This window comes from Lasioglossum baleicum, chromosome 11 (assembly GCF_051020765.1).
Source record: "Lasioglossum baleicum chromosome 11, iyLasBale1, whole genome shotgun sequence".
Taxonomy (NCBI): Eukaryota; Metazoa; Arthropoda; class Insecta; order Hymenoptera; family Halictidae; genus Lasioglossum; species Lasioglossum baleicum.
This window is the reverse complement of record NC_134939.1, coordinates 6,041,752-6,067,048: the sequence shown is the minus strand read 5'-3', so window position 1 is coordinate 6,067,048 and position 25,297 is coordinate 6,041,752. Positions and strand designations below refer to the sequence as shown.

Genomic DNA, 25,297 nt, shown 5'->3' with positions numbered 1-25,297 from the left:
GTCTCCCTCAAAAGTCCTATTTTATCGAATACGAGGGTAATTTGCATTATTCGGCAGCGTAATTTGCATTATTCGAAAACATACAACTGCGCCTGTAGCTATTTTCATAGCTGCATGCTGCCGAATAATGCAAATTACCCTCGTGAACGAAAAAATGGGACTTTCCAGGGAGATAGCGTCCTAGATCGATCTTTTATCTACGGTTTTTGACTAGCCGTGTTTGTATTATCGAGAAATTAGAAGGCGAATCCCGCACCCTTGCAATCCTGGAAACCACTCGATCAAAATCTTCCTTTAGAACTTACATTCTAAACTCGGGCATTTCATGTGCCGCGACCTAATCGAATTAAAGAATTTCAGTATGTTATTTTCAATCTATTAAGATCATTAAAAAAGAAAGAAACTTTGATATGACTACTGCTTCTTGCAACTGGTGTGGACAATTTTGTATAAAGCTATAGTAATGCATATTCTGACGAAAGTTCTATCGATGAATCAGTCAGGTTTTCTCAGGACGAGAGTGAGACCAATTACGACAACGTTAGGCCGATATTGAGTATCTAGTAATGAGTCTCCTTTAATTGCGAACACCGCCGACGAAAGTCATTATCGTGCAGGATTAACGCCTAAATGCTAAACTTCGTCGTCAAATTGTTCGACTAAAAACGGTTTCCGAATTTTGCGGTACATTATTCTGTTGCCATGCATACTTCAAGTGGTCATACTTATCGTCCATCAGGAAATGGCAGTGATTTCGATACTCTCACTCTTACGCTCGGGTTCTGGCAGGAATTGGCGTCACCAAAAACAATTCGGCCAATTGTGGAAGACGTGTAGCGTGGAGTAGAGATGTCACGTGGTCCCTACAAGTTTCTCACTGGCGTCTTCTGATGGACGATCAATACTTCATAATCCATACCACATTCGTCCTTAATGAACTAACTCATGGCCGTAACAGATGTACAAAACGTAATGAACTCGTGGAACAAGTTCTCAGAGTATTCCTGCGGTAAAACTTAAATGGACATCGCGTTAAAGCTCGAGGAGATTTAAAGCTCCACTTTGGCAGCATTCGCATTTCGTAGCAAAACGGTCCAGATTTGGCGATCTCTCATTATCAGACTACGAACTTTATGCATTCACAACAAATATGAGTACGTACAATTTAGAGAAAGCATTTAAGAACATCAACGTTTTATTAAATTCAAGAATTTATTAAACAACATAATTAAAAGAAGAAAGACATTTTTATTTAGCTTCTGCGTCTTGCAGTCGATGCAACCGTTTTTTTATTTTGCATAAAGATCCGCAGTCTACTCATTGTGTACGCAAAACAATGTTACGAGTTCTTTGCATTTTGTCTACCAGCTGTACACAAAATCGCTCGTCAGAACGGTTTGGGAATGTGTTTATAGGAACTGGTTATACTAGGACAAAGTATAAATACCGTTCAACAATACCGTAACATTGCAAGACACTAAATTCGAACGATTTTTACAAACTATATACAGTATACAGTAAAGCCTCGCTAGTTGCAACTTCGTTCATTGACACCCACCGCAAGGTGTTCAAGGTTCTAGATCTCGTGGTGGGAATTCTGGTCTACGTAGAAACGAACGAAGGTCGACACTACGAATTCCAGTAAAGTCGCGATAGTTGTCAGGTGTCTACCCACTCCACTGCCGGCCAACGCCGCGCCGCAGGGCGGCAATGATTGATCTCGGCTTGGGTATATCGCTGTGAACCACACTAATCCAATGACAAAAAATGAGAAAACTTCTTTATTTTTCATTACTTTTTTATAAGCCTTCACCAACTTATATGTGGCATTTTTCTGATTAAAATAACACCAAACACGATATAATTTCAACTGTATTTAGTGGTTTAATAGACGATGAAAGTTTCGAGCGCAAGGAAGGACAGCGTATGGGAAAGAAAGAGACCCGGATAGTCACCGCCGCCGGCACAGTTCAGAACTTTCATCGTCGATTAGACCACTAAATACAGTTCAAATTATATCGTGTTTGGTGTCATATTAATCAAGAAAACGCCAGAAATAAGTTGGCGAAAGTCCCATAAAAAAATAATTAAAAATAAAGAAGTTTTGTAAATTCGATTACGTCGATTAGTAGTGGTTCACACTGATACGCTACGGCCGCAACAATCCGTATTTACATGCTTCCTTCTCTACGTTCGGCTTTTCGTTTATACTCTAGGCCGGTCGGCGCGGTAGACGCAGTCATAAAAAATAATGTCGGTATGCGATAGTTGTCCGTGCAGAACACAGGCTGTTTGACAAGCATCGCGACTTTACTGTGCTACGATTGTTGTTACTTCTTCCGTTGCATAACCTCGACTTTTGCACGTGTTTCCGGTACTGTTCCATGCAACGATCAAGGTTCTAATGTACTGAGTACATAACGCGCCAGTATTTTCTACGCAGTCTTCGGAATTGCGACATCATTCCATGGTTGAACTTCGGCCTGACCGAACATAATAAAAACAGAATTTCCTAGAATGTAAACGAGAGCGGAAAGATAGAATACTATTGACCACTCCCCCTTGTTGTTCTGAAAAAGAAACGTATGCACATAAAGCATGGTGTTAATATAAGCATTTTTATAACAAAATTATTAGATACTCGAACAAATTCCTGCCGTTCGTAAACTAGAGTCTCTCGTTTGAATAGAAAAATAGAGAATATGATCTATTGTGATTACCAGACAGCAGATTTTATGCGTTCATGAGAAAAATTAGGTGTAATTTAAAATGGTAAAAACATTTAAGGAATTTAAATATACTGTTATATTATGTCTAACCGATTAAACATATTAAGAAAAAAAATTAATTTCGATTTCACTGCGATTTGTTGTGATTCGTGTAGACAATTTTAATTTTACATAAAGGTCCGCTGTCTAGTGGTTGCGTACTTTAGATAATAAAATACAGAATTATCACCGATTGCTTTCATTTTAGATCATAAAGTAGATACAAGATATAAAAAATAAGATAATTTAAAGTAAATAAAATGAAAGTCCTGCCACTTATCAATAAACAGCAGAAGCTTGTTCAAGTACTGTTCGTCCGTCAGATGATGGATAGGCAAAGAATACTTCGTCATCGTCTTCGTTCAATAGCGACAATGCGTGCAATGGTAGGGAAGTCGATAGTGTGAACACTTTGTCTGCTCATCTTCCGACGAACGGACCCGTAACTAATATTATGATTGAAAGTACCTCGTGTTGTACGATAACTCCACAAATTAGAGGAGCAATTATTGCAATTACTGACGCAATGCAGTTTGTAATTGACATCATTGTCCCAGCGAAATTAGGGCTCAGATCGACGTGATTTATCTGAAATCCACAAAGCGCTCCAGCATTTAATCCCACCGCTATTGCGAGCATGGTTACGACCACAGCGGGACTCTCGATTGGCACCGCGGCAAGGCAAATCAAAGCTATGGCTGGTCCCCAGTGTGCAATAGTGTTGCAAACTTTTCTAACTACACCTCTTCGAATACCTTTCTGCAGGGCATAATCGGAAAACCAACTCATTGGGAAACTTAGAATCCACATCGTCAGATACGGCAAGGCTGACATCAGTCCATTCTGTAATATAGAAACGTGTTAGAAACAACAGTCATTTAACACTAAACCTACCGACCATCAAACGTGACTGATGTGTGTAGGTATTATAAAAATAACAAGATTAAATTTATTTATATATTTTGTGCGATTTTTATACTATAATATGTACTGGAGTAAAAAAATGTGTTCAATCAATTCCCATGAGAACATCTTTACAATTTCAATAATTGTCAAATAACAAATCTAAAATGGGACATTTGACCCCTCGTCGTAGGTTTAGTATTAATCTGGTACCATTCCCAAAATACAGTAAAGTCGCGATGCTTGTCAAATAGCTTGTGTTCTGTAAGGATAACTATCGCATACCGACATTATTGTTTTATGACTGCGTCTATCGCGCCGACCGGCCGAGAGTACAAACGAAAAGCAGAACATAGGAACAGCATGTAAATATGGATCGCGCGGCCGAAGCGTATCGGTGTGGACCACTACTAATCGACGTAATCGAATGTACAAAACTTCTTTATTTTTTATTATTTTTTTATGGGACTTTCACCAACTTATTTTTGGCGTTTTCCTGATTAATATGACACCAAACACGATATAATTTGAACTGTATTTAGTGGTCTAATCGACGATGAAAGTTCTGAACTGTGCCGGTGGCGGCGACTATCCGGGTCTCTTTCTTTCCCACACGCTGTCCTTCCTTGCGCTCGAAACTTTCATCGTCGATTAAACCACTAAATACAGATGAAATTATGTCGTGTTTGGTGTTATTTTAATCAGAAAAATGCTAGAAATAAGTTGGTGAAGACCCATAAAAAAAGTAATGAAAAATAAAGAAGTTTTCTCATTTTTTGTCATTGGATTAGTGTGGTTCACAGCGATGATATACCCGAGCCGAGATCAATCATTGCCGCCCTGCGGCGTTTGCCGGCAGTGGAGTGGGTAGGCACCTGACAACTATCGCGTACGCGGTCGCTGACAAATATCGCGACTTTGCTGTATGATTGATAACATCCTTATTTATAGTATTGTTAACACCCACAACGATTCTTCTTGGTGTTCAATGATTTCACAGAAGAGAAAAGAAAATAATTTTCCAGGATTTTTCAGACAAAAGCATGTTTCGAAGAAATGTTGATGAGTTCTCAATGGCCTATAAATTGCACCATTAGGAATGTTACAAAAAGTTTTATTTCAATGAAAAGTCCAGGATTGCATAGTTTTGAAGGCAATTTCTAGACGAGTTCAATGACCTACAACACTACACTATGACCTTGGGGTGACCTTGAACTAAAATATTGGCATTAAATGGCGAGTCTTCTCGTGTCACAAAGCTTTATCACTTCTTTCACTTCTTCGAAATAGAAACATTAATGTAAACACACTAAATAGTTTTCAGGTTCGAAACGTCACGTATCATCATGTATCGATTATAATATATAAATTTGTAATTACCTGTTGCATATCGAATCCCAAAACTCCGTTCATATAAGTTGGCATTTCAGTGATAAGGGTCCAGTATCCCCAGTTTTGACCACAATGGACAATTATAAGAGCCCACATTGGCACTGACGTGAAAATTGCTTTCCATGGTATCGACATTGACTGGTAACAAAATAATTCAAATGTGTAATACCAATTCAAGCAGTAATTAACAGAAACATTAATTTCTCCGGACATTTGCACTTATTACAAGTATCGTTTGCATTCTAATCCAACTGAGGACATTTAGTGTACATTGTCAATGTTTTTCTTGTGCCTTGAAACAACAAAATCTGTTTCGTTTATAATGTGCCATTTTAAAGAAGTATGTCTCACAACACGAACAGAATTAACCCCTTGCCCTACGATTTATTTTATAGTTTCAGTGACTAGAACTTTTTTTGTAGTTCGTAATTTCCTAAACAAGGAGAAAATTTATATCTATTGTATGCCTACATGTTCTCCAATAACTATACATTAACAATTGTTTAGTATTGATTAGACTCTGTTCAGAATCTTCATCACGAGTCTGACACGATATTGTAGAGCAACGAGTTAATCATTTTACGATGTGTAAAAATAGCGAACAAGTGAGTTTTCACCCTGAGGAACATATGAGGGAGAAAACGCGTCACGTGACGCAGCGGAAGCGTGGGGAGTAGCGTCGTAGAAGGGGAAAGTAGGGAGTAAACTCGTTTCCAGGATTGCAAGGGTGCGGGACTCGCCTTCTCATTTCTCGATAATAGAAACACGGGGGTTTTCAATAGTCAAAAACGCTAGATAAAAGATCGATCTGGAGCGCTATCTGCCTCAAAAGTCCTATTTTTTCGTTTACGTGGCGTAATTTGCATTATTTGGCTATTTCCATAGCTACATGCGCAGTTGTATGCTTCCAAATAATGCAAATTACGTCTCATAAACGGAAAAATAGGACTTTTGAAAGAGATAGCGCCCTAGATCGATCTTTTATCTAGTGTTTTTAACTACTGAAAACCCCCGTGTTTGTATTATCGAGAAATGAGAAGGCGAGTCCCGCACCCTTGCAATCCTGGAAAAAGGAGTCTACAGATTTGGACTTTTATTTTTTGTAATTGTTACCAAAAATTTGTATTTTGCATGGACGTCTTGTCATTTTTACGAAAAGCGTAAAAAATCAAATAAGAACGCAGTAATTTTTGAAAAGGGATTCCGCTATTTAATTGAATAGTTCTGAGAATATGTGTTATTGTGGACTATCTAATACTTTAAATGCAATAAATCAATCATTGTACAATACAATTTCCACAAAAAGATATTGTTTGTCATTATATCTTATAATTATAATTATACTAAGTGCTTCTTTCTTTTGCACAGTAGTGTATATCACGGAAAATGTCATTTAATCCTGATTGAACTTCATTTCCTGGTTCCATTCAATTCTTGAAATTTTTATTTGTCAGTGCTATGTCTGATTGCAATGCAGCACTTTGAAAAAATGAATCTTATCTGTAGCCTTGACTAGAAAATATGCGATCCTCAGAAGAGATTATATTAGAAAATAAATTACAAGCTCATGAGATAAACTGTAGTGACAGTTACACATCAGTGGTTCGATTGCCAGCCAGCGATAGTACAATCGCTTCAAACGAGTTTTATCAATTCTGTGTATAATGGACCGTAATACTTTTAAATCCTTCTCTTATGTTATAATAAGTTTCTACGCGGCAAACACGGATTTCTGGACGGTCAAGGAACAAATATTATTAGAGCAAGAACACCTTCTTGGTTCACCAACCAAGGCTATTTGAAACATTCTTATTGAGCCATTATGTGGATCAAAAGTGATTGTCGAATTCCTGTGTATACGTATCTGTCACAACTAATAATTACTGTAATTTTGAAAAAATACTGTTGCGACAAATTCAATATACATATAATAAGTTTGTTGTAGATACTACTTAGAAAGAACATTAGACAGAATGAACATCTTTTTTAGTTTCACATGTGTGTGTTCACTTTTTACATTTTACACACTTCAGAATGTTTAGTTTTACATGAATTCCCGTTCAAGTCAAATCATGAAACATTACATACAATGATTGTTTAATATCTTGAGTTAACTCATTGTAAGCATATTATAAATGTATGAACACTAGAAAAAATACATCATTATAAATACATATACATATTACCGTTTTCTATACCATTGATTTTTTAATAATACTTATTATGAAGCTCGAATATTTGTTGTATATGTAGCAGGCTCATGTTTGCATCATATATGTGGAATCCAGAAATACGAGAAGTAAGTCTATTCATGTGGAAAATTCTTGTTGGGCTTGTATCTATTCTCTATCCCACGAGAGAACCAACTCGCTCTGCGCAGCCTTCTGAGCTGATCTAGATGGTGGGGGCGCAGCGAACCTATCATCTCTCACTCCACTACCCACTCCCCATTTTATTGAACCAATTAGGGCCAAGATGCGCAGCGAAGAACGAAAACTGGTCGTTACACAAGTCCGTTCTCTCGTGGTATAGAGATTAATACTAAATTGTGCATTGTACAATGCTTGGCCAACCTCGAACAGGAATTTCATTAATAGAACATATATTTTTCAACGTGTACTGAACCTACCATCTTCTAAAAGTTTCATTAAAATCGAGATCCATTGCAATCCGTTGCAATTTTTCATAACTATGGAAAGTTCTTTGCTCCGAATAGAAGTTATATTCTTATAAGAATTTTTCTTAAAGAAGTCATAAAAACTATTTTAAACCAATTCGGAGACGTTCACAAAGTTTTTAAGGTTAACACATAAAATATTGACAAACTAACAAAATTCAACAATTTTGTTTGGTACGAAATCTTTTCGAAAACCAAGAGCAATGAAGAAAAATGGTATCTAGAAGATCTAAGGATCGTCTATTAGTAATTCTAACGTATAAAGAAGTTGGAATTTGTGGGATAACGTCAGCGATGAAAAATGGATCACCGTTTCCTCTAGAGACGTAAATACCATTTCTGGATGAACTATACCGTTCGTTCAATTCATATGGAAACTTCGTTTTTATATAATGCAGCAGGTATGCAGCATGATTAAATAACCGCGACCGCTGATCTGATGCCTGTTACCAGACACACGTAACGTTACTGTAATTAACAACTCATCGCGATGTTATTAAAAGAAAATATTCCTTGAACAAGGAAAAATATTTTTTGAAGGAGACTTGGGTAGATCTTAGACGCGCACATGGAGATTCTATCTTCATACATGGAAAAATCAAAATGAGATTTCATTTCAAACATACTTGGACACAAACAAAGGCCTTTTCTTTACCAAAATGTGACATTCTTGCTACTTAATAAGACGGTACTTCGATACCAAACAATGAGTATTCTTACCGTTTCGGCGGACGACCCTTCTGGCTCTTCCTGTTCAGATGTCTTTAAACTGTTTTCTACATATTCCTTTTCCATTTCCGACATCCGTGGATGTTTGGACGGACTGTCAAAACCAAAAATGAAGAATATGATACTCCAAACTACAGCTAGAGCTCCGAAAACATAAAATATAGACTGCCAATGCAAAGAGGAGGCCGCTAACACCCCGGAAATTGGGAACGAGATCACGGTACCGAATTGTCCTCCAGCATAGGCGAACGCACCTAAAACAAATGTAATCAAGTTCGAAATTATTCAGAGCCACATATTCTCATTAGTCCAATCAATGAATACTGGTGTACAGGTAAATGGAAGGAACACAATTTTTGACTTTGGGACTTTGTTTGGACTAGTTAGGAGGTAAACATACTAAAAGTCCCTACTCCTAGGAGGTGAGCGGGGTGCTAGGGGGCACGTAGAAGGTCCCCTTTTTTGGTTTTCCGCTTATATCTCGGAAACTATGTGTCCTAGCAATAAGACCATTCTATACAAAATTAAAGCTGACAAAATTCGTCATAAGATTGATTTGATTCAGTTTTTCGCTATCTCGCATAATTTCCGAGATATCCGCGCTCAAAGTTCACTAATTGTGAATAAGAAATTTTTGCCTTATTTGACTAGCTAACTCTTCAGCACAATTAGTGAACTTTGAGCGCGGATATCTCGGAAATTATGCGAGATAGCGAAAAACTGAATCAAATTAATCTTGTGACGCATTTTGTCAGCTTTAATTTTGTGTAGAATGGTCTTATCGCTACGACGCATAGTTTCCGAGATATAAGCGGAAAACCGAAGAAGGGGACGTTCTACGTGCCCGCCTGCACCCCGCTCACCTCCGAGGAGTGGGACCTTTTAGTATGTTTACCTCCTATCTAGTCCAAACAAAGACCCAAAGTTAAAAATTGTGTTCCTTCCATTTCCCTCTACAACTTTTCGTTGACTAGACTACATGTAATTATTGAAATAATAAAAACGTAGTAAAATGGTAGAATTCATGTAAGATGTACTCCGGTTAGGAAGACTAACAAACAAAGGTAACTCACCGAATCGTGCTCTCTCATTCGGAGGTGCCCATTTCGAAAGCAAGGTGTGTGTGCAAGGCAAGAGGCAACTCTGACAGAGACCCATCAATGCCCTACAAATGCAGACAGCGATCATACCCCCGTAATGTGCAGCAGTCGGTGTTAAAATATTCAAAACACCACAAAGTAGCATGCCCACAGCAAGTAGCCTTTGCGCACTCCAAACTCTTGCAATGTAGCCACTTGGTATTTGCATAACTGTGTATCCCCAAAAGAAGGCACTCAGGATGGTAGACTTATCGGTTGAGCTCCAATTAAAAGTCTATAATTAGATTAGGTCATCAGGACAATAAAGAGCTTTACACATACTAGACTGCGCATCTTTATCCATTTATAGCGAAATTCAAAATTATATATATATGTATATACATATATATATATATATATATATATATAATTATATATATGATATTTCCTCTATTAAAATCATTAAGGGAAGAAATAACATTCAATCTGCTTTTCATTTCTTGTAACCGATACAGACCATTTTTATTTTGCATAAAGATCCGCAGTCTACTTGTAACTAGACTGCGGATTTTTATGCGAAATACAAATTGTCCGCATCTGCTACAAGTAACAGGAGCCACTTTGAAATTGCTTTTTTTCTTTGATTATTTTAATAGATTGAAGATATAATATCAGATGATTGCATAAGTTCGTGCCCGATTTTCATAGATGTCGCAAAACTGTACTGCACGGTGGACTGTAAAAGAAATTGTATAGTCTTCTTCTACAATTAGAAAAGGATGGTGGCTGTATAATTAATTAATACAGCTGTATTCTTTCAAATTTAACCATTGAATTTTATATTCAAATCGGACACGAACTTATGCAATCATTTAAATACAGCGCTCGGATACTCGCTACGGCCGAGTTTCGAAGGCTACGCCCTCTCGACCTGCCCGCGCGTCTCACTTCCCATGACGGCCCTAGTTCTCCTAGGCGCCACGAATAGCGAGTATGGAACACGTGTGAGGAGCTCCGAAATAGGACCGCCACGGGGATCGAGACGCGCGGCCGGGTCGAGGGGGCGCAGCCTTCGAAACTCGGCCGTCATGAGTAAGTAAATCCGAGCATATCCCTACTCTTCAATATTTTTGCTTAAAACTGTAACTACTCGATTTTGTTATAAATTCATAATATTCGCGATTTATCTATAACACTACTACCCCTAGCAGAATTTATTTTTGTACCTATTATTGTAATCATTTCTATGTATGTTATTTGAAGATACACATTTTGTCAGTTATAGATTTTCGTATTTGTATCGAATGGTAAATTAGTATAGTTATAGTTCGTTAAATGATACAACATACTTCGGATTCGGACGTATGATTACTCGTCGACGATGGTACCATCGCCACAATGGCTTCCGACATGCATACTCGGAGGCAATATCCAATCACGTTCCCCAAGAACCAGAGAAGAAGCTGTAGGTGTCGTGTTCCAAATCGACCTGAAATACATACATTTCTTTGTTAAACAGATGATATGTTCAATATTTTGAGGTCGAGCATTGAAAGAAAAACGCGTAAAATATGCTAAAAGACATGGCAAAGTGAATTTCTAGCACGACAATGCTAGACCAGTGTCGCCAGATCGAGGAAATCGAGGAGAATACAGTTTACCCCCTCTCTGATAACTAGACCAGTCTACGGCACGGGCACCGTGGTCCACTAAGAAGTGGGGGGCGTTGGAGTGTGTTCATGGTAGTGGAATGGGATAGTGAAAGGGGAAAAGGAGAGGAAAAAGCATCCGCTTCGGTAGCTTTCTGACGACATTGTGCTCGACCAGAATCGTCAGATAAGGGGAGCTGGGGAGGGAACACAAATCAAGGGGAAAAAGTTACCCTGTCTCTGCCAGTACCGGACACATGCACGGCCGAGACAAAACGCGTCACGTGACCAGGCTTGCCATATTCCGCGCGGTACCAGGCCCCACCTCGCCACGCTACTACGCTGAGCCCGCCCCACTCTTCCCACTAACACTGACGCGTACCGTTAACTTAGCTTGCTCCACGCGGTACGCGTCAGTGTAGTGGGAAGAGTGGGGCGAGCTCAGCGTAGTAGCGTGGCGAGGGGCGCAGCGGTAAGGGGCCTGGCACGCGCGGAATATGGCAAGCCTGCACGTGACGCAGCGGGAGCGTGGGGAGTAGCGTCGTACAAGGGGAAGGTAGAGTGGGGACACAAGTCTTAATCTGGCTACACTATCTGTGCTAGACTACACATTGCAAAACTAGTCAAGGAATGTTCACCAGATAGTGCTCCATTAGGGAACGCGCACAGTGGACCCGTTTCGGCCGACGTCAGACGTTGTGTCTCTTTTTCGCACGCTTGAAAAAAGAGACACATGCGTCGAACATCGGCCAAATCGGACGAAAATGGGTCCACTGTGCGCGTTCTCTTAGATTACCGTTTCCCAGCAGTTCCTCGGTTCTTACATGAAGATATAAAAAAATGATGATTGGATTACGTCACACAAACCGAATTTCTTCTATTGTGGAAACCATTTATCACTTAAAAGTGAGAGAATGTTATAGATAGAGAATACTCTGAATAAAATCTTCTGTATTTTTCTATAGGAACGAAGGACTTTTATTTGCCAAAAGGACAACAGGAACTTCTTCAAGTACCTAATAAATTGTCTTATTTCAACTGATGTAAATGACATTGCAGTTGTCGGTCGCCGATGACCATTGTGTGTCGATCGCCGATGACCCCCAAGATAGGTGTCGAGTTAATGTAGGTCATCATCTCCTCTGAGAATCGATGTTATATCGCATGAGAGTGAAATAATCCAGAATGCAGAAACAGGGAAAAGTGAAGCGAGTTCTGGGAAGACATTTTGATGGCTATCAAACATTCCTACATTAATGAAGAATGGTCTCTCTGGGTTTCTCTCTGATGCGTGAATATGTCGAGGATACGTCCTGAATAATTATCAGGATTGTCTTAATTGTTCCTGATCGTCATGAAAATCTTATACTTGACCCAATACCTGTTCACGTAAGTGCATCACGTTATGACGTACGGGCATTTTTTTTACTACAGAAAGATAATCGAAACGAACAGGTTTATGATGCAAACGACTGGACTCCCTTATTTTAGAAATTACACAGCGATAATATAAACATATTGGCACAGTATATACAATTCACAATAGTTTGGCATGTATTTTTATCTCCCATATTTTTTACAATGCTGTATATAACTAGTAGACTTTAAGCTATCTTCAAAATTATCAAACAATTATGTATATTGGGATACTTGTATGAATTAAGCAACGTAATATATTCTAGACAATAATCGCTGAAAATATTGTTGTTTATTTCAAATACTATTTTAAATTTTATTTACAATGCTGTATATAATTACTGTATAATTTAATAAATATCTGAAACAGAACTTACGCTAGACTTTAAGCTTCTTTCAAAATTATCAAACACAATTATGTACCTATATTGGGATACTTGTATGAATTAAACAATGTAACATATTCTAGACAATAATCGCTAAAAATATTGTTATTTATTTCAAATACTATCTCATCCAGCTCTGCTTGTGACTAACATTTCTGTAATGTATTATGCAATGATTAGTATCTTCAGTGTCAGTTAGAAGTATTCCATGAACGGAATGAACACTCGTTTAAGAAAAAATGTCCAGCTTCAGGAATTCGCGATTAGGATAATTCTCTTGGTTATCCGTAGTTTGATATAGTGAACGTTGAAATAGTTCAGACTTGGATGATTGATTATCAAATTTTATCAATGATTGTACACACTCGTAGATAAAAAATAGTATACACAGTTAATAGAATGTTTCCATCGTTTCTATGTCAAATAAATTACATTTAGTTTTATCCTTCAAATTGTTTTACCATATGCAGAATGTCGATAAAATCACCCACGCCTTAGTCTTTTCAAAACCTCTTGCTGAAATATCCTCTAGACCAAATTAAGCAAACCACTTGTTTTTACTTCGGAGATATCGTATCATTTTTAAAGTTTTAACCATTAATTTGCAATCGCTGCCGAACGAAGTACGATATTACGTCTTATCTGAATATTTATCACTTTCCAGTTGTTTCAAATGGCATAAATAATAAATAAGAACATTAATTATTTTATTTATTATTTTATCTACCATTTTATATAACCATTATAATTTCACAATACGTTATCAACGATAACAAATTGCAGAATATATAGATTCACTAGAAAATACAGCATATGAATAAGAAAAATACTGTTGAAATTGTTTAAATGTTCAATTGAAAATACTATAAATAAGCTTCTTAAATCTAGAATACCTAGTAACGTTTTGCTTTTTAATTATGTATAAACTGTTGCTAAGTAATTTGCATTATATGCAGGGACTAATCGTTGGATTCGTTTTATTTATTTCTATTTTTTTCTGAGAACAGTATTTACTAACTCTCGATCAAGGCATGAACATTCATTTTCGAAAACTATAGCTCGTTAAATACAATCTACAGTAGCAGAAAGGAAAACAAGTTAACTCTATTCGAGATTTAAAATTTTATATCAGCACAATAGGATAACGTCAGCCATAAGTTGATTACAAGATTTTATAAATCCCCTCAGATTAGAACAATGTTCCAAGTACGCATTATTTTCTGTTGCATTCTTCCTCTTAATTGTTTACAATATGTATTATAGCATATTTTTGTGGTATACTACTCTATAAATCTAATAAGTAGACTGCGGATGTTTATGGAATTTTCATTTTTCGTAAAATTTTAAGAAAGTGGGACCAAATAAAATCTTTTTTTCATTGGCAATAGCATTTGTAGATCCAAAATAAATAAAAATCATATTATATTGTCAAATTTGATACTCCAGCATTTTTTTTTAATTTATACAAATCATAAATGCATAAAGATCCGCAGTCTACTAATAAGAAAAGGAAGGGAATAAATTCATTGCAGATGAATTGCAAAAATTAAATCTACAGGATCTGTTATCTTTTTGTTTACTGGTAAACCGCAAAATTGTAATGAGGTCCGTGGTAGTGTTAGTAGGCATATCCAATCGCATAAATCTAAAAGATGGAAAATTACTTTTTTGTACCATCATGTAATTTGATCGACACGATCGATCACAGATAAGATCATGTTATTATGTAGTAATCACGGACATCAATCAATTTCAATTTGGTTTTTCCAAATCAAATCTGTCTTTCAATTAAACTGACATGACAATCAAACGTTTTAAATCACTCCGCAAAACTGATAGCTATCAAAATATATTTGGAAAACCCGCCTTAAGTATTTTTCGTAACTTAGGCGTAGATAATATTAGAACATACAAATAATCGCATTCCTTTAACGAAATAATCATCAAAATTTCGGTAGCAGTTCTAATAAATATTGACTTGAGCAGAAAATCTAACCACAATATAATCATTTCACAGAAAATCAATACTTTCATGTCAATAAAAAGGTAATTTTATATTATCGGAATCAAGGATGAGTTTCTCCAAGTGGAAACAAAATTATTTAATGTTTTGTTTGGCAAAAATATTACAAATGTTCTCATACAACGTATTTTTTGTTTTTATTGTCTGTAATGAACAGTTCTCTCACAGACTTTAATTTCTTTTTACTTGGAGTAATTATAATTGTAAAAAATAGAACACTAAATATATTATACATAATATGTGCACATTGTCAGCATCCTTGAAGATATTAAGTAACATTAGGTCACAAAAGGGAATATCAAAGATTAGCATAACATATTCTACATCACTGCTTATCCTTTCACCTGGAAAGCAGCTTTTTTGTGCAGCACATTTTTATATAGTACCTATATAGGATTATATATTTATAATCCTCAATTTAAATAATTACTAGACTGCGGATCTTTATGCAATTATGGCTTTTGAAAATTTTAAAAAAATGTTACGATATAAAATATGACAGAATTTAGTACGATTTTCATTTATTACAGATCTAAAAAGGCTACTACCACGGAAAATACGCGCGATTCTATTTTATTCAAATTTCTTAAAATTCGTCTACAAAAATTGAAAATTGCATAAATATCCGCAGTATGAAATGTTTCAAACAATTTTTTGTATAATTTTGGTGATGATTTCCTTCTTGCCGTAACGCAAACAACTATAATTGTCTTCCAAAGTAGCATTAAATAACATGATTCCGTATCTGTGTTTGTCAAATATGTAAATCATTTTAATTATCTTATCCTAATACGACTTCATGCATTATCTCAAGCACATCTAATGCCTCGATCACCAAACACATAATATTGTCGTAATAGAAACGTAAATAATTGAATGTGTTACTCTATTCATTAGATGCAGCACTAATCAATATAAATAACATATTTAATAATACTAAATAATATAGTAACTAATACTTTGTTGGACCAACTTTCTTTTTCATGATTTCAGCACAACGACAAGGCATAGAATCAATAAGTCGAATGCAGCGATCGATTGAAATATCATTCCATGCATCTTCGATTATTTCGTATAAATTGTTTAAATTCGTAGGTTTTTTCATTTTAATTTCATTATCTACGTCATTCCGACGATGCTCGATTGAATTTAAATCGGCCGACTGTGATGGCCAACACATAACGTTAACATTGTGTTCTTCCAAAAACCGCTTCGCGTTTGGAACCTGTGTTTGGGATCGTTATCTGCTTGAAATATACAATGTTTCGGCATATTTGAGTAAAAGGAATTAAATATTCATTCAGGATGTCAACAAATTGATATTGCAAATTGGACCAGAACCGTTTATATTGTTTATAATCATACCGGTCCAAACCATTACAGAACCTCTTCCTTTAACGGTCGACTTCAAGCATTTTGTATCAAATTCTTCACCTACTCGCCGTCTTACGTAACATCTTCCATCTGATTCGAAGGAATTGAATTTGGATTCATCAGTGAAAATGACTTCCACCCATTGTTGCCTTGTCCAGAGTAGATGCTCTTTAGCAACTATATCGTGTTATATAATTGCGGATAAATTTCCCTATTTATATTTATATACTCGCCACTGTAGCTAAGAGACGTTGCGTCGATTTCCTGCGTCACTAACTCGTAATTTCCAACTACACAACGTATTCGGAGTTATCGAGAAGTTATTAGATCAACATTACGTCTAATCTCAGCGTTTATTCAGTGAACCTCACCGCGTCGTCTGCGAAAGTTCCGCAAAAACACAGCGAAAGGAAACGACATTCTTTTGTATTTGATCATTACCGTTCACCAGGGGTTGAAACCGTTCTGAAAATAACTGTTCGATTACACTGTTCAACAGCCAAAAAGTATTTCGATTCCCACTATGCGATTTTTATAGAGTTTTCCGCGCTGATTTCAAATCTGTTTTTCATTTTTTTCCTATACGTCCAGTTTTTGAGAAAATGGAGTTTAAAAAAAAGACATATTTTTCAACTTTAAACAAATATTGTAATGTTATTATAAAAGATATTGAATTGTTCTTTACAGCAAAAGATTCTGTAGACTTTCCCGAATACAGTGATATCCAATATTAATACATTATGATTGTTTAAACATGTTTAGTGGCGCTCGGGACGGGATACGGAGCGGCGAACGACCGTTCTGGTGGTGAGCGCCACTGGTGACAACTCATGTCGGGCGAAGATATTTTGCTTTCTGGTTCGAAAAAAACGTCGATGTCGCAAACTTCAAACGGGGGTTTTTCAAGATAAAAGTCTGCTCTGTCGCGTGGTATAGTTCGATTTTCCGCTGGACCCTAATTTTTTGAGATAAATTCGAAAATATCCGCAAAAATTGGTGCAAAAGTGGTGTCCCTCCGTCTTTAATCATTGTTTAAACATGTTTAAACAATCATAATGTATTAATATTGGATATCACTGTATTCGGGAAAGTCTACAGAATCTTTTGCTGCAAAGACATATAACTGTTATTCTTCTGGATTTCGGTCATCCCGTATTCTGTTTTCAACTAACTATTTTCAACCCCTGCCGTTCACACACGAGAATCGTTTAACCCTCCGACGGCTGTGCCTGGGTCTATTTACACCGGGAACATCCAAATTGTCATTTGAGTACCCAATTTGTGGCAATTAAAATAATTGAATAGCTGTTTCATTGAGGATATCGGAAAGACTAATGTGTCTACACGAGATATCATCAAAAGTCAATTTTTAGATATTATTGATTAACACTAAACCTATCACCGTCGGTCAAATGACCAGTTTCATATTTTTCATTTTATGATTATTGAAATTATGAAGTTGCACACATGGAAATTGATTCGATACATTTTTTCATCCATATTGTGTTAAAAATTGCGTGAGATCTAAATAAATAGAGCCTTGTCATTTTTATCAGCTGAAATATTTTAATCGGTCCTAAGCATTGCCAATTATAATAGCTATAAAAATCGTCCGTTGTCTGAGGGTTAATGAATCCTCCGCTGGCGTTGCATATCGCTTGCTGCCAATACGTTCCATTCGTTATCCTTGAAGGATGATGTACGTCGAACGGAACGGTTTTTCCCCTCGCAATTCTCATGTTTTAGTAGAAATGTTATCTGTTCAGCTTAAGATATGCGAGACAGGATTTTATGCATTTATGACAAAAATGAGTACGTACAATTTCAAGCAGGGGACGTATTAGTAAGATTCAAGGACATCAGTGTATTAGTTTCAGCTTGGTAGGATAATTAAAAGAAGAAAGGAATTTTTATTTGGTTACTGTGTCCTGCAATCAATGCAATATTAAACTTTATTTCGCATGAAGATCCGAAAGTCGAGTCATTAGATGTTTTCAGGAAGGCATTCTCGGTGAGTTCGAACCCGAAGAAGGCTACCTCAAAATTTATAATCCTGGTCGTTCCCTTTCTAATATTTCAATAATGATTTAATCTATATCTTAATCACTATCAACTATATCGTATTGTCCCTATACGGCCTCCTATACAAAATTTAATTTATTATAAAGATCCTCTTAATTTTCCAAATTAATTTAACCCCTTGCCCTACAATATCGTGTTTGACTCGTGTTAAAGATTCTGAACAGAGTCCAATACATATATGTGTGTTATTAATTTCCTTTAAACCGAAATACATAATATTCTACTTTGGTTTTGTTAAAATACAGCTATTGGAGAATATGATAGGCATACAATAGATATAAATTTTCTCCATTTTTAAGAAATTACGAACTACAAAAACGTTCTAATCACTAAAACCGTAAAATAAATCGTAGGGCAAGTGGTTAAACTTAAAATCCTCCTTTGTATATACCTAATCTCCCCAACCTCCTCCTATACTCCATAGAAGATTGGTGAGGAGGACCCAGGAGTAGGGAGAAGAGTCGTCTGCGGCTCGCGAACTGCAACTTGTCCAGGCCGGCAGAGAGGTACAACATTTTTTAGACACCCTGTATATATATATATATTTTGTAATCTAAGAATAGTGCGTTGCGGGAAAAAATTGTTGCAAGAACGGTATTCCATTCATCGTTCCCTTTTACGTAGTGTTTAAATAATAATTAATTCATTAAGAGAGGTCAAGCTCGTATGAGCTTTCAGCTGCGCCATTTGAAAGTGCAGGTATTTAGAGCACCGCTTCACTGACAAGTATGAGACAGATATCTCGATGTAAATAATCCTCTGGTTTGTTGCGATCATACGATTAGCTCTAATCTGAAGTTGAACAGACAACGTGCTTGTAAATGGGCGCAATATTAACCCCTTGCCCTACGATTTGCTTTACAGTTTCAGGGATTGAAACTTTTTTGTAGATCGTAATTTCTTAAAAAAGGAGAAAACTTGTATCTATAGTATGCCTATATGTTCTCCAATAGCTGTACAGGGTGTTAAGAAATGTTTGGTCTTGGCAAGCATAGGCGTATTCTATATCTTCGGATCGATGGAGATCTGTAAAAAAAAGTTGCCGCAAAATTGTCCTTGACCTTAAATTTCAAGGTCAAATTTTTTTATTGTATTGTATTCTACACATCATGAGGATAAAAAGTGTCAAAGGAACTATGGGTCAAAACTCAACCGTTTCGCCAAAAATTGATGCGGAAGTTTTGTCGGCTGTAAGATGAATTTTATTCATAGAAATTGGAGATTTCAAATGGAAATTCTAGTTGTTGACACAGACATAGAGCAGTTTTTCTAATCACGGTTTCCAAAACAGGCAAAATGTTAGAATATGGAATTATCGAAACCCTCATGCCATGATACAACATTTCAATCAAGGACGTTTTTCAGTCAATGTGTGGGCAGCTATTCTAGGAAACAGAATTATTGGTCCTTATTATCTTCCAAATCGTTTAACAAGTGAGAATTACCTTAGATTTTTACGTTCACGATTGTTGACTAATCTGCGTCTTATTATACCGCGTGAGATGCGTCGTTTTACTTATTTTATGCACGATGGAGTACCACCACACTTTAGTCGGCCGGTTCGAGACTTTTTAAATCAAATGTTTGGATCTAAATGGATTGGTCGAAAACCTCCACCAATTATATGGCCTCCGCGATCGCCCGATTTAAATCCATTAGATTTTTTCTTATGGGGAGCGGTAAGGAACAGATATACATATGTATAAATCGGGGCACGAAATAAGAACTGTGGAAGAATTGAAAATTCGAATAGAGCATGCCTTCCAACAATTACGAAGTATATCAAATTTACATCAGCGAGTTATAAACAATATTCAGAACAGATTAGAGACCTGTTTGCAAAACAATGGTGGCCATATTGAAGCTGGCAGTCAAGCTCGGCTATAGAAGAAATACAAGATGAACATCTTTCAAGACTTAGAAGGTAATATTGATTATGATTGATTATGTTAGATTTCCGATAAACAACAGATAAACAACAATAGTAACTGCATGCTTCATTAGTAATAACTCTACTATTATTTTTTATGAGAACGGTTGAGTTTTGACCCATAGTTCCTTTGACACTTTTTATCCTCATGATGCGTAGAATACAATACAATAAAAAAAAATTTGACCTTGAAATTCAAGGTTAAGGACAATTTTGCGGCAACTTTTTTTTACAGATCTCCATCGATTCGAAGATGCAGAATACGCCTATGCTTGTCAAGACCAAACATTTCTTAACACACTGTACATTAACAAAACCAAAATATAACGTTATCTCGGTTATAGGAAATCATTGACATGCACTTTTGTTAAAATCTATTCAGAATCTTCATCACGAGTCAGACACGATATTGTAAGGCAAGGGAGTAACTGATGATCTACGCAGGATGGGGTTCTTTCCACCCCTCAGAGCCGATATGTTCTTTACCAGACCTAACATCCAGGCGTGTTTGCGTATCTTTACTTTCTTGAAAGAATGCAACCTGCGTATATAACCAGATATGCTAAACAATCTGATAAACGGACACTCAAACCGTAAAACTCTGTAAAATAATGTATATCATGTTCAGCTGTATAGGGGTCTGGGTAAGCGTAAATAAAAAAGAAGAAAGAAAAATTGTAAGGCAAGCGGTTAATAAACACGTGTGCTACTCACAACCGTGTCTTTCAGCGTGTTCTTAAACACACATCAAATACAAGTCGGAATATCCCAAATATCCCAAAAGATATTAAGTCTGAATTGACTCGAACTACTCTTCTAAAGGTAGGATCAACTTTTCAGTCTAACAACTAATACGGATACTTGTATACGGATGGTAGACCACCGCACACGTGGGAACAGATACATATTGATAATTATAATTAAACTGCCTCCACATAATAGTGAACGTAATATAGCATCCTTCAGGCATGAAATATCTCCGTCATACGAAACATACAACAAACAGTTCCACAAAATATTTTTAATTTTTGTTCCATCATTGGTATTAACTGTTATGCAAGTTCATTTATTAACATATTTATGTTCTAAGTTAAGCCTTCACGTGTACAGATAAACTGTATTTATTGCGTGCAGGTGTACACGGTAGTATTACCTTACACCGTATTGCCTTAACTTGAAATGGATAGCTGTGGTCGTAACAATTAGACTGACCAACACCAATTTTGGAAAGGAAATCGATGCTTCATCTTCAAGAACTTATCAAGTAATATTTATCGATCAGATTATGGACACTTGACAATGCTTAAATAGAGCGAAACGCTTCGAACGCTTTCGGAAGTAGAATTGGCAAGTACTGAACAGACGCGTCGCCCGATACTTGATTCGCTCGTGCTCTGTCAATCATCGAATTCAATTTTTTTCTCGAAAAGAAAATCTCGGGTGAACAATATTTCGCCTATTTTTCCACGTAGTGTCGCCTCTGTTTTTTGATCAACCATAATGCGCCAACGACATTTAATCGATGACGAAACTTGTCCATCGTGTTTCAACAGAACGATCGAGTTACGATCCGTAGTTCCATTTGTTCCTAGTAACGAGTGAAAATACCACGCAAGAACATTCGACCTTGAGAAAAGGGTCAAGGTCAACTGTGTTGGAACCTTTTTTTCACTGTTCGAAATTTAACAAAGTAGGTTTCTTTCAATTTGTAGAGAATTCATCAGATGAATACGAAGAATACGAAGTTACTACCTATGTTAATTACGCGAAATGTGTGTGTGTGCGAAACGTGTTCCGAGCCATTTTATTTTTTCGAGGGGATATAAAAAATGTATCGGTGTGCATATTTAGATATTGAAAAGCTGGGACGCTTGTGTTAATAACTTGCGTTATATTATCTTATCTATAATTTTATGTACGATTATAATTTGGCAATACTTTGTCAACGAAGACAAATTGCAGAATATATAGATTCATTAGAAAACACATTATATGAATAAGGAAAATACTGTTGGAAATTTTTAAATGTTACGAAAATAACTTCTTAAATCTAGAATATTAACTAGCAACTTTTTACTAAATATGCAAGGACTAAACTGTGGATTCGTCTTATTGTATTGTTATCCTCACCAGAAAATACTGTTTCAATACACTATTTTTTTTGAGAACACTATTTACTAAATCTCGATCAAGGATAATTATACAATAAACTCTACCATGCTTCGAAGTGTTAACAGATTCCAACGATACAGATCACGGTGTGGTATGCAATGGCGATCGCCACAGTACAATTCGAAATACCATTGTGCAATTTTATTGTACAAATCACCTGTTTTGATAATTAACGGAAGGAATTATTTGCAAGGATAATTGTAGCGTTATCTACGTTGCTAAGCGTCAAGGATTCGAACTATGTACTGCCTCGGTCTTGACGACTGACTGCTGAAGATTGGCTAGTAAAGATTATGTAGTAAAGATTGTCTAATGAAGATTGAACTTGGCAGAGATTTGTTTCTGGGTTTGGATGCCTTCGAAAACGGAAAGCAGGTTGATTAATGTCACGTTGGAGAGGGAAACGTGTAGCGCACAGTGGCTCAGGTGGTCAAGGTACCCTGAACAGGTGATCGAAACTAGTGCGAACCTCATAAACCAAAACAGGCCGCCGCTGAGGTGCACGATATCGTGTGCGAAAGTGCGCTGATTATTTTCAATGCCAGAAGGTTCAACGGCAATGACTCTAAGAAATTATAAATCCACGGTTACAACAGGATCTTGACGCGTTCACTGGCAGCCCAGCAACCTCAAAAATCCCATGAAATCAGTAATTTACTTAATGACATCAACATTACGAAATTAAGACATGCGATGTTGAGCACTCTTGCTACATTCTTGCATTTTTCATATCCTAATCAAATGTGGTACACTGAATATATATTGGCCTCAAAATTAATTTCGAAATCTGGACAAATAAGTTCTTCACCCATACTATACGAAAGTTTAAGAAAAACGATACTAATGGTCTTTCTTTATAAATAAATGATCAGAAATAACTTTCTGTACGTTCAACTTCTTTTGGAACTGATTTGGTATAAAAATAAAACGTGAACAAAAGCATTAACAATGCTGAAGGGAGATATCACGAAATAAAGCTTATCGAAAGAGTCTTGATTTGATTTTTAATTACTACGAATAAATACAAATAGTATTGAGCTTTCGATCTAATTTAACAAAGTTTAACTGAATAAAGTGACACTTGTCGTCTTTCCTCCAAAAGTGCAAGGAGAGGTTTCAGTTAACCCGGAACAATTGTAATTATAATTTATATTTGTATTATAATTGTAACTATAGCAAATATTGCCGCCCTTTAAGTACTACTGTCTTTTATGAGAATTTTAATAAATCTAACTGTCTTAAACATTCGAATAAGGAATACTTCGAAAACGAGAGATATTTCTAAAGATTTATCAATTGCTCTATCGATATCATTTTATATGTTTGATAACATCGTTGATAAGATCAATGCACATATATGTAACTACCGTTCAACGATTCACGATATTATATGATTGTATAAGTAATTTACAAGGATTTTAGAGATTTTGATTATTAGTTTTCACATTGTCCGATTGAAAAATTAACATTGATTACCTACGTTAATTACGTGTGTAATCAACTGGCATTTAATAGATAATAAACAAAACAATTAATAGTTTATTAGTCCTACTCCCTTCGATTGTCATTATAAAGTTAATTGAATAGAATATTTTTGATATCTTATATGCTTCTTCGCTAGATATAATAATTTCCATGACGTTTTATCGCCAATAAACTTCTCGGTCATCCATTACGCAAACACGAAGCATAAATTGTTTAAAAATAATTCGACCAGCCATTACACTGATATCGCTAACATTACACAATTATGTCTATCTCCAATATTTTGCAATCAGACTCATTTGCGAAATATAAAAAATAATAATATAAAGGATATTACGCCACCAGAGTGATATAGTATGAAAGTATGTGTTTAAAAATTGACAATACACATAATATGATCCCATATGTTATAACAAAATGTTGTTATACACAAATCTACTGTAAAACTGCATACATTAAAATTGTAATAAATAATGTGTATTACTTCGAATAAAGTAGTTTTACTTTTATAAACAGCTTAACGAGTGAAACACATTTATCTTTATCTTTTGCTTTTGTAACAAGAATATATAATTTGGACTAATATCCATATGCAGTATTGATTACTAGGTAGTACATATATTTAAATAACTCTGTACATTGTTAGTAGAACAAAACACAACTATTAACTACTAACACGCTGTTATTGAAGTGTTTTTAGAAGCTATTCGATAGTTCAAAACGTACTAGAAACATCATTAAACCGTCGTTATGTTATCAACTGATTGTGTTTTACCTGCTAGAATTTTATATAACTATTACTAAAAAAGGCAGTCTAATGTTTTACTAATATTCTCAAAATTCCAGTTGACTTAAACTGATACAGTTCAATTTTTAAACATATTCAAATGTTTAACAACTTTCAACAAATTTTGTAACTTTTTCGAGGAAATATTTAACGTAAAATGTTCAATGGCATACCTGGTGATTTGGCAGCTTCCCTGTGAAAATCATCATTAACGAACTGCTCCTTCTTTGTAGACATTATTTCTGACACTTTCAAACACAGACTGTTCAAATTCTAATCTCGTACTCGATATTACCTATATCACACATGCGCCCCACCGTGAAACGGTTTCCTCTCCTTTTTCTTGCACGTATATCTCGCTAGTTTCCTACTGACAACCTTCACCACAACAGACTTCGTGAAAAGAAAAAACGTGGTAAAATAGCGAAAATGTATCTCGACAAAA

General features: G+C 36.0%; 1 protein-coding gene across 1 annotated transcript; it reads right to left on the bottom strand.

Moving 5' to 3' along the window:
* Positions 1-1,193: 1,193 nt before the first annotated feature.
* On the bottom strand, positions 1,194-25,260 carry LOC143213242 (putative inorganic phosphate cotransporter). The gene is made up of 7 exons (XM_076432897.1): positions 25,026-25,260; positions 10,898-11,037; positions 9,543-9,843; positions 8,461-8,723; positions 5,052-5,201; positions 3,237-3,611; positions 1,194-2,570 (listed from the first exon to the last, which is right to left on the bottom strand). The coding sequence occupies exons 1-7, from the start codon at positions 25,087-25,089 to the stop codon at positions 2,436-2,438; spliced, it is 1,428 nt and encodes a 475-aa protein (XP_076289012.1). The 5' UTR covers positions 25,090-25,260; the 3' UTR covers positions 1,194-2,435.
* Positions 25,261-25,297: the final 37 nt, after the last annotated feature.

Bases quoted from the DNA above. Each gene is read 5' to 3' on its own strand.
- LOC143213242 (XM_076432897.1), bottom strand. From the start codon at position 25,089: ATGTCTACAAAGAAGGAGCAGTTCGTTAATGATGATTTTCACAGGGAA. The intron at 9,844-10,897 runs GTATGTTGTATC...ATCTAATTATAG, and splicing joins ATCATACGTCCGAATCCGAA to ACTTTTAATTGGAGCTCAAC. The intron at 8,724-9,542 runs GTGAGTTACCTT...CATTTGTTTTAG, and splicing joins GAATGAGAGAGCACGATTCG to GTGCGTTCGCCTATGCTGGA.